Genomic DNA, 10203 nt, shown 5'->3' on the forward strand with positions numbered 1-10203 from the left:
CTACTACTGAGAACAGTCACTCCAGCGGACAATTCAGTAATATTCTGAATTTGAGATTTATGGCGACAGTTTAATATTGCGCTAAAAAGTGGTAAGACAGTTGGCACTGCACTACAACGTTGTGCTAACGCAAGCGATGCATGTTCATGCATCAATAAAGCACTCAACTGAGAATGAGAGTTACGCACAGCGTTTTCGACTGTAGTGTCATTGATATCCAATCGCAACGGCAAAGTGTTGATCAATAATCCAATTGCACTGTCATTATCTTCCCCGGACTGTAAACGACCGAGTAGCACTGTACCAAAGACAACCGACTCATTTCCACTAGTGCATGCTAGTACTTTTGCCCACGCTAAATGGCAAAGGCTAGCCAAACTGACATGGAAATGACGTGCGAGGACTCGCAATCGATTATTGAGAGGTTGTGGCATCTTCAGATATCCTTCATTAAACTCGGTTCCGTCGCCATGAACATCGCTCAGGCCAAACGGCAAGGTCGGTGTATCAATATCACTAAGCATGTCGCTAAAGAATTGAGTGTGCCCAGCTTGACTAACTCCCAGGCGAGCTTGGGCGACTACATGGCGGAATGGTGTGGGCTTTGTCAATTGGTCGCTCTCTCCATTGATTATAGCTCCAACTTCTGCATGCAGTCTCTGCAAAGTAACATGGTCACCAATTATATGATGCAATAACTGCACTCCTATCCAAAGACCTTCCGATGTTGGCGAGACTAACAGACGCAACAGCGGTGCTTGTTTTAGATCTAAACAGTATTGACGCAGATTAAAGCGATTACTTGATTGTTTTAATTCAGGATCATCGATTTCATCCAGTGTGACTTCGGTGAGTATCGAAGGAACTTGGTGCAAAACGACTTGAGCCGGTTCGCTCAGTCCTTCCCAGAAAAAAGAGGTGCGCAGAATGTCATGTCGTTCAATCACCTTTTGCAAGGCAGTGGCATAATTATCAAGTGATACTCGGTCACTAAATTGCAAACGAAGAATTAGCAAGTAAGGATTTCCATGTTGTGCCATTAGATGATGGTACAATATGCCTTCCTGTAATGGTGCTAATGCGTAAATATCTTGAATATTGTTCACACCACCTGGCACCTGTGTGACCATCGTATCAATCTCGGCCTGAGATAGATCGATAAGCGGCAACATGTCCGGAGTAATCATCGTGCTCTTTGTAGTAATCAGATTGGGTGGAATACTGAACGATTGGTGTTTGCCGAGAGTTTCAGCTAGCGCGATTAAAGTTGGAGCATCAAATATTTGCTTGACACTAGTATCTAATCCGGCCTTTCGTAATTGTGCTAGCACTCGTACAATCAGCAAAGAATGTCCACCCAACGCAAAGAAATTATCATTTCGGCTGATTCGCTCAATACCCAACAGTTCACTCCAGATTGCAGCCAGTTTTTCTTCCATTTCACCCCGCGGTTCTTCGTATAGTTGACGAGCAAATGCTTCATCGTCCGGTGCTGGAAGTGCACGTCGGTCTAATTTGCCATTTGGTGTGAGTGGTAATGATGATAGACAAACATATGCTGCTGGTACCATATAATCAGGCAATAGAGATACCAGATATGTACGTAGATTGTTAGCGAGTGATGTATCTGGATCGGCTACTACATATGCGACCAGGCGGGTATCACTATCAATCTCGTACTTCCATGGCAGTACAACCGCCTCGCGCACCAAATGATGTTCCATTAAATGGGACTCAATTTCGCCGGGCTCAGTTCGAAAACCACGGATTTTAACCTGTTGATCAGCGCGTCCGAGATATACTAAATTCCCATCAGGTAGATAGCGTGCCAGATCACCAGTGCGATACATGCGTCCTCTTGTATTTTCACTAAATGGATTGAGAAGAAAACGTTCCGCTGTAAGCTCGGGTTGATTTAGATAACCACGGGCCACACAAGCGCCACCAATATATAATTCCCCTTCAGCTCCCAATGGCACAGGTTCACCATGTGAATCCAGCAAATAGACACAAAGATCTGAGAGTGGACGTCCAATTGAATAAATGTGTTTTGAAGATTCTAATTGCTGATATGTGGCATGCACTGTTGTTTCTGTAATGCCATACATATTGACGAGTTTTGTGTGCACTTTGGAGTATTTTTCAATCCAGTCTCTTGCAAGGAATGGATCTAATTCCTCGCCGCCGAAAATTACATACCGCAGTCGATCAGACAGTGAGCTGTTGCTTTTTGCTTTAATAAACATTTTAAAAGCGGATGGAGTTTGATTGAGAACAGTAATACGATTAATACAAAGCCATTTATAAAATTCATCAGCAGAACGGCTGGTGTTGTAAGATACAATTGCCAGTTGACTTCCATTAAGTAATGCACCCCATATTTCCCATACAGAAAAGTCAAAAGAGAAGGAATGGAACAAACACCATTGGTCTTGTTTATCAAAGTCAAATTGTTTGCGTGTAACTTCGAAGAGTCTTGTAATTTGCTTGTGTTCGATCATCACTCCTTTCGGTGTTCCAGTCGAGCCAGAAGTGTAAATTATATAGGCCAGATGTGATGGAGTAAGTCCGAGTGTGGTCGGGTCAGGATTATCGATTGAAAGACCGCAAGGCAACGCCTCATCCAAATTCACCACTGGCACTTGAACATTTCCAAGTGCTGCCTGACCAGTGGCATCTGCTAATAGATATAGCGGACTGGCGTCATGCAAAATATTTATATGTCGTTGACTTGAAAAGGCTGGATCGAAAGGAACATAAGCACCACCAGCTTTCAAAATGCCTAATATAGCTACGATCATTTTCGTGCTGCGTTTAATGCAAACTGCGACGCGATCATCTGGCCTAACACCTTTGCCAATCAGGTAGTGTGCTAGTTGATTGGACTGTGTATTAAGTTCTTTGTAGCTCAAAGTTTCTCCTTCACATTTGACGGCATTCGTTGAACCGTCACACGCTACTTGGGCTTCAAATAATTGATGAAGACAATGGACAGGTGGATAATTGACAGTCATTCGATTCCAATTATGCAATAGCATGTCACGTTCTTCTGGTGGCATCACAGTCAATCTTCGTACAAATTGCTGTGGTGTGCGTGCCAATGAAAGGGCAAGTGAGAAGAGGGTCTGTTGCATGTAATCACAGATTCGTGTTGCTGATATTGGTGACACCACTTGGGCTGAGAGACTCAAAGAATTGTCATCGTCGTCCACCGATAGAGTTATTGGGTAATTTGTTCGTCCCTCATTACTGAGAATACGTAATCCAGCGGGCAATTCACGATTTGTTTGAGATTTATGGCGATAGTTCAGTAACGCATTAAAAAGTGATAGTTTAGCTGGAACCCCACTACAACGTTGTGCCAATGCAAGCGATGCATGTTCATGCATCATTAAAGCACTCAACCGAGAATGAGAGTTACGCACAGCGTTTTCGACTGTAGTGTCATTGATATCCAATCGTAACGGCAAAGTGTTGATCAATAATCCAATGGCACTGTCATTATCTTCTCCGGACTGTAAACGACCGAGTAGCACTGTACCAAAGACAACCGACTCATTTCCACTAGTGCATGCTAGTACTTTTGCCCACGCTAAATGGCAAAGGCTAGCCAAACTGACATGGAAATGACGTGCGAGGGCTCGCAATCGATTATTGAGTGGTTGTGAGATCTTCAGATATCCTTCATTAAACTCATTTCCGTCGCAATGAACATCGCTCAGGCCAAACGGCAAGGTCGGTGTATCAATATCACTGAGCATGTCGCTAAAGAATTGAGTGTGCTCAGCTTGACTAACTCCCAGACGAGCCTGGGCGACTACATTGCGGAAGGGTATGGGCTTTGCCAACTGGTCACTCTCTCCATCGATTATAGTCCGAATTTCTTCATACAGTCTCTGTAAACTAACATGGTCACCAATTATATGATGCATTAACTGCACTGCTATCCAAATACCTTCCGACGTTAGCGCAGCTACCAAACGCAACAGCGGTGCTTGTTCTAAGTTTAGACGGTAGTGACGTGGATTGAATTGGTCATTTAATTGTTCCAGCACCGGCCCATCTAGCATGATGTCGCTGAGTAACGGTGGAACATGTCGCAAGACGACTTGTGCCGGTGCACTGAGACCTTCCCAGACGAACACTGTGCGTAAAATATCATGTCGTGCAATCACTTTGTCCAAGGCGGACGCATAGCGATCAAGTGCAGCTCGATCATTAAATTGTAAAAGACTTACTGTCAAGTACGGATCGCCATTTTCCGCCATCAAATGATGAAACAATATGCCTTCTTGTAATGGTGCCAATCCATAAATATCTTGAATATTAGCCACACCACCTGGCTCCAGTTCGACTAAACTATCAATCTCTGCCTGAGACAGATCGATAAGTGGCAACATTTCTGGAGTAATAACTGTGCTTTCAACGATAATCTGATTGGGTGGAGTACTAATTGCTATATGATGACTCAGAGTCTCAGCTAGAACAGCTAATGAGGGTGCATCAAATACTTCCCGAACTTTGGTGACCAGTCCACTTTTTTGCAATTGTGACAGCATCCTTACAATTAAAAGAGAATGACCACCAAGCGCGAAGAAGTTATCATGCCGACTAATACGCTCAATACCCAACAGTTCACTCCATATTGAGGCTAGTTTCACTTCCATTACACCTTTCGGAATCTCATACGACTGACGAGCAAAGGCTTCATCGTCTGGAGTAGGCAATGCATGTCGATCTAGTTTTCCATTGGCTGTGAGTGGCAGAGATGATAAACAAACAAAAGCTGCTGGCATCATATAGTCAGGCAGTAAAGTTGCTAGATAAGTGCGTAGGTTTTGAATCATTGATATGTCGGGATCAGCCACTACATAGGCCACTAGTCGAGCATCTGCATCTGGCTTGTTTTTCCACGACAATACTACCGCCTCTCTTACTAGAGGGTGGTCGACTAGGCAGGCTTCGATTTCACCGGGCTCAATTCGGAAACCACGAACTTTTAACTGATGGTCGATGCGTCCCAAAAAGACTAAATTACCATCAGATAAATAGCGTGCCAGATCGCCGGTGCGGTATATACGTGCTTCTGGATCGCCAGTGAATGGATCAGGAAGAAAAAATTCTGCGGTAAGTTCAGGTCGATTGAGGTAGCCACGAGCGACACCAGCGCCACCAATATACAATTCTCCTTCGGCTCCTAATGGCACCGGTTCACCTTGTGAATCCAGCAGGTAAATGCGGGTGTTAGCAATGGGTCGCCCAATCGTTTCAATTACAACATCGCCTGTTTTATATGTATAACAAGTTACGTTATTAGTCTCTGTTGGTCCGTACAGATTGTATAGTTTCATAATTTGAGTTTGCATAAAAATTCGGTTGATTAGGCGTTGGTTTAATGGCTCGCCTACCATTTGGAGAATACGAAGTGAAGAAGGTAAAGTTCCAACATTTAGTATTGCAGTCAGGGCAGAAGGTACTGTATTGAATAAGGATATTTTTGACTCAATTTGTGTAATAGAAAGAGCATCCTCCACGATATGTATCATTTTTCCCACAGACAATGGCGCAAAACATTCGAAAACAGACAAATCAAATCCAATAGAAGTTGAAAATAAGGTATGCTCCAAATCTTCCGTTGTGAACTCTTCTTTACACCAGTTAAGGTAATTTGTGATATTCCTGTGTTCGATCATCACCCCTTTCGGTGTTCCAGTTGTTCCAGAAGTGTAGAGTACAGAGGACAAGTGCGCTGGCGTTAGACCCAGCTTAATCGGATCGGGGTTATCATGAGCAGAAAGTGTGTCAGGCAACGCTTCATCTAAATTGACCATTGGCACTTCATGATCTCCAAGTGCTTTCCGACCAATAGAATCCACCAACAAACACAATGGATTCGCGTTCTGTAGAATATTTTTTAGGCGTTGACTGGAGTAAACTGGATCAAGTGGAACGTAGGCACCGCCGGCTTTTAGAATTCCCAATATAGCTACGAGTAATTTAGAGCTGCGTTTAACACAAAGTGCGATGCGATCATCTGGCTTGACGCTTTGTGCAATTAAGTAATGTGCCAGCCGGTTTGATCGTGCATTGAGTTCAGCATAGCTCAAAGTTTCTTCCGCACATTCCAAGGCAATTGCATCTCTGTCGCGCACAACCTGTGCTTCAAAAATCTCGTGAAGACAACGAAGAGATGGATAATTGACCGTCGTGTCGTTCCAGGTATGCAATAGCATCTTACGTTCTTCCTTTGGCATCACTGTTAATGACCGAATTGGTTGCTGTGGTGTGTAGGTTAATGCATCGGCAAGTGAGACGAGAGCCTGTTGCATGTAGGCACAAATTTTTGTTGCTGATATTGACACTACTTGGACTGTTAAACCCAGTGCATCGCTGTCGTCTTCCACCGAAAGAATTAATGAATAATTTGTTCGATCTTCGCTTTGCAGAAAAGTGACACCAGTAATCGGTGTATTAGTCTGCTCAGTTGCAGTAGTCTGCACTGAAAAGCGGCTGGTTACCTGATACTCCGCTACATCGCTGAGCCAACGCCAGCGATGCATGTTCGTGTACCAGTAAGCTACTCAAACGAGTATGAGTGAGGCGCACAGTGGTCTCTATGGAAGTGTCATCGATATCAAACCGTAAGGGAAGCGTGTTGATATACATGCCCAGGGCGCTGTCGTTGTCTCCTCCACTTTGTGAGCGTCCAAATAATACAGTTCCGAATACCACTGTCTCATTTCGGCTGGCACGAGAAAGTACTTGTGCCCAGGCCAAATGACACAAACTAGCCAAGCTGACCTGTAAATGCCGTGCATGCGTGCGTAATTTATTGTTAAGTTCCTGTGGTAGTTTCAGATACGCTTCATCAACTTCAGTACCATCGCCATGGACATCACTTAGACCAAACGGCAAGGTCGGTGTATCAACGTCGGCAAGCATTTCTTTGAAAAATTTAGGATGTTGATCTTGGTTAACTCCCAAGCGAGCCTGAGCCACCACATGACGGAATGGTTTGGGCGTTGTCAACTGTCCACTATGTCCATTCATAATGGCCTGAACTTCTCCATTCAGTCTTTCAAGAGTTGTGTGGTCACTAATTAAATGATGCATAAGCAACAATGCCGCCCAGTCTCCTTGAGAAGTTGATGTAACCATCAAACGCAATAGCGGTGGTTGTGTTAGGTCTAGTCTAAACTTTCCAATTGGGTTGAAAATGTTACGTAATTGCTCTAGAACAGGTTCATCGCTATCATCCAGTTTGATTTCGGTGAGTATCGAAGGAATCTGGCGCAAGACGACTTGAGCCGGTTCACTGAGTTCTTCCCATATAAAAACTGTGCGTAAAATATCGTGTCGTTCAATCACTTGTTGCATAGCAGCCACATAACATTCAAGTTTCTCTCGGTCACTAAATTTCAAACGAAAAATTAGCAAGTATGGATCGCCTTTTTCAGACATTAAATTATGAAACAATATTCCTTCCTGTAATGGTGCTAACCCGTAAATATCTTGAATATTGGCTATACCACCGGGCACCTGTGTGACCAATGCATCAATCTCTGTCTGAGATAGATCGATAAGCGGCAACATGTCCGGAGTAATCATCGTGCTCTTTGTAGTAATGAGATTGGGTGGGATGCTGACTGCTTTGTGATTTCCGAGAGCTTCTGCCATTGCTGCTAAAGAGGGAGTGTCAAAGAATTCTTGAACAGTAGCATCTAATCCGACTTGTCGCAATAGTGCTAGCATTCGTACAATCATCAGAGAATGACCGCCTAATGCGAAGAAATTATCATGTCGACTGATACATTTAATGCCTAGCAGTTCACGCCAAATTGCTGCTAATTTTTCTTCCATTTTGCCCTGAGGGGCCTCATACGGCTGACGTGCAAATGACTCATCATCCGGATCCGGTAGTGCACGCCTGTCTAACTTGCCATTGGGTGTGAGTGGCAGAGATGATAGACAAACATATGCTGCCGGTACCATATAATTTGGCAATAAGGCTGTTAAGTAATTGCGTAGATTTTGAGCGAGCGCTGTATCTCTTTCAGCCACCACATAGGCAATCAATTGACAATCAGTATAAAGCTTTTTTTTCCAAAGCAAAACAACTGCTTCTTGTACCCGAGGATGTTCCATTAAACGGGCTTCGATTTCACCAGGCTCAATTCGGAAACCATAAATTTTTATCTGATGATCGGTACGTCCCATGTAAACAAGATTTCCATCAGGTAGATAGTGAGCTAGATCCCCAGTGCGGTACATGCGTGCCCCTTCATTCTCACTAAACGGATCGGGAAGAAAACGTTCCGCGGTAAGATCAGGTCGATTCATGTAGCCGCGAGCCACGCCAGCACCACCAATATATATTTCACCCTCGACTCCCAATGGTACCGGCTCACCATGTGCATCTAGCAAATAAACTCGTACGTTGGACATCGGCCGACCGATTGGTATTGAATGGCTGGAAAAGTTAGCCGGACATGACCAGATAGTCGCAATAATTGTAGTTTCAGTGGGACCGTACACATTAAGAACTGTCGTGTGGTTAGAGGTAGTTTGTAGTAATGGCAACGGAGGTGTTTCACCACTCAAAATCAACGACTTTAATCCATTCAAATGGGCTAAATTTTGTGAGTTCCGGAAGAAGGCGGGTGGTAGAGGTGCATGAGTAATATTTTTCTTGCTTAGATAACTAAGCAAGGCTATATCTGTCTGGCGAACTTTTTTGTTTGGCAAACACAGGCAAGCTCCACTTGTTAGGGTCGTTACGATTTCACATATGCTTGTATCAAAAGCACAAGAAGCAAACTGCAACATACGGCTGTTCGCATTTATTTTAAAAACAGAAGTTTGACTATAAACTAAATTAATCACAGATTCATGTTCGATCATCACACCTTTCGGTGTTCCACTTGAACCGGATGTGTAAATAATGTACGCCAGATGGGTTTGGGTTATGCCTAGTTTTATTGGATCTGGGTTATCACTCGGCAGTCCCCCTGGCAACATCTGTTTCAAATTAACCACTGGAATTTGATGATCTCCAAGTGCTGCACGGCCAGAGGCATCTGCCAACAAACACAATGGATTGGCGTCCTGCAAAATATTTGTTAGCCGTTGACTCGAATAAGTTGGGTCGAGCGGCATATAAGCACCTCCAGCTTTTAAAATTCCCAAAAAAGCTACAATCATTTTTGGGTTACGCTCAACGCAAACTGCGATACGATCATCTGGTTTAACACCATTTGCGATCAAGTAATGCGCCAATTGGTTTGCTTGAGCATTGAGTTCGCCATAGTTCAATTTTTCTCCTTCACACTCCACGGCAATTGCCTGTTCATTACGATCCACTTGTGCCTCAAATAATTGATGAAGACAGCGAACAGGTGGAAAATTGACTTTCGTCCTGTTCCAGCTATGCAACAGCATCTCGCGCTCTTCTGGTGGCATCACTATCAATGTCCGTATAGGTTGTTCTGGTGTTCGTGTTAACGTGTCGACCAGCGATGCTAAAGCTTGTTGCATATAACCACAAATTCGTGTCGCTGATATTGGTGACACCACTTGGGCTGTAAGACTCAAAGAATTGTCATCGTCGTCCACCGATAGAGTTATTGGGTAATTTGTTTGACCTCTACTACTGAGAACAGTCACTCCAGCGGACAATTCAGTAATATTCTGAATTTGAGATTTATGGCGACAGTTTAATATTGCGCTAAAAAGTGGTAAGACAGTTGGCACTGCACTACAACGTTGTGCTAACGCAAGCGATGCATGTTCATGCATCAATAAAGCACTCAACTGAGAATGAGAGTTACGCACAGCGTTTTCGACTGTAGTGTCATTGATATCCAATCGCAACGGCAAAGTGTTGATCAATAATCCAATTGCACTGTCATTATCTTCCCCGGACTGTAAACGACCGAGTAGCACTGTACCAAAGACAACCGACTCATTTCCACTAGTGCATGCTAGTACTTTTGCCCACGCTAAATGGCAAAGGCTAGCCAAACTGACATGGAAATGACGTGCGAGGACTCGCAATCGATTATTGAGAGGTTGTGGCATCTTCAGATATCCTTCATTAAACTCGGTTCCGTCGCCATGAACATCGCTCAGGCCAAACGGCAAGGTCGGTGTATCAATATCACTAAGCATGTCGCTAAAGAATTGAGTGTGCCCAGCTTGACTAAC

At 43.9% G+C, this 10203-nt stretch overlaps 2 protein-coding genes across 2 annotated transcripts; both read right to left on the bottom strand.

Moving 5' to 3' along the window:
- Positions 1–184: 184 nt before the first annotated feature.
- LOC116348125 (linear gramicidin synthase subunit B-like) lies at positions 185–6329 on the bottom strand (the record flags this gene model as incomplete). The annotated part of the gene is made up of 1 exon (XM_031778996.1): positions 185–6329. A coding segment is annotated over exon 1 (6145 nt), but the record flags the coding sequence as incomplete, so codon positions are not given.
- Positions 6330–6480: 151 nt separating this feature from the next.
- Positions 6481–10167, bottom strand: LOC116348126 (linear gramicidin synthase subunit C-like). Its single transcript, XM_031778997.1, has one exon. The coding sequence runs from the start codon at positions 10165–10167 to the stop codon at positions 6481–6483; it is 3687 nt and encodes a 1228-aa protein (XP_031634857.1).
- Between the last annotated feature and the right edge of the window lie 36 nt (positions 10168–10203).

This window comes from Contarinia nasturtii, unplaced genomic scaffold (assembly GCF_009176525.2).
Source record: "Contarinia nasturtii isolate CC-2019 unplaced genomic scaffold, AAFC_CNas_1.1 Cnas_scaffold_2287, whole genome shotgun sequence".
NCBI classification, from domain to species: domain Eukaryota; kingdom Metazoa; phylum Arthropoda; class Insecta; order Diptera; family Cecidomyiidae; genus Contarinia; species Contarinia nasturtii.

Coding starts and splice junctions, on each gene's coding strand:
- LOC116348126 (XM_031778997.1), bottom strand. CDS start 10,167: ATGCTTAGTGATATTGATACACCGACCTTGCCGTTTGGCCTGAGCGAT.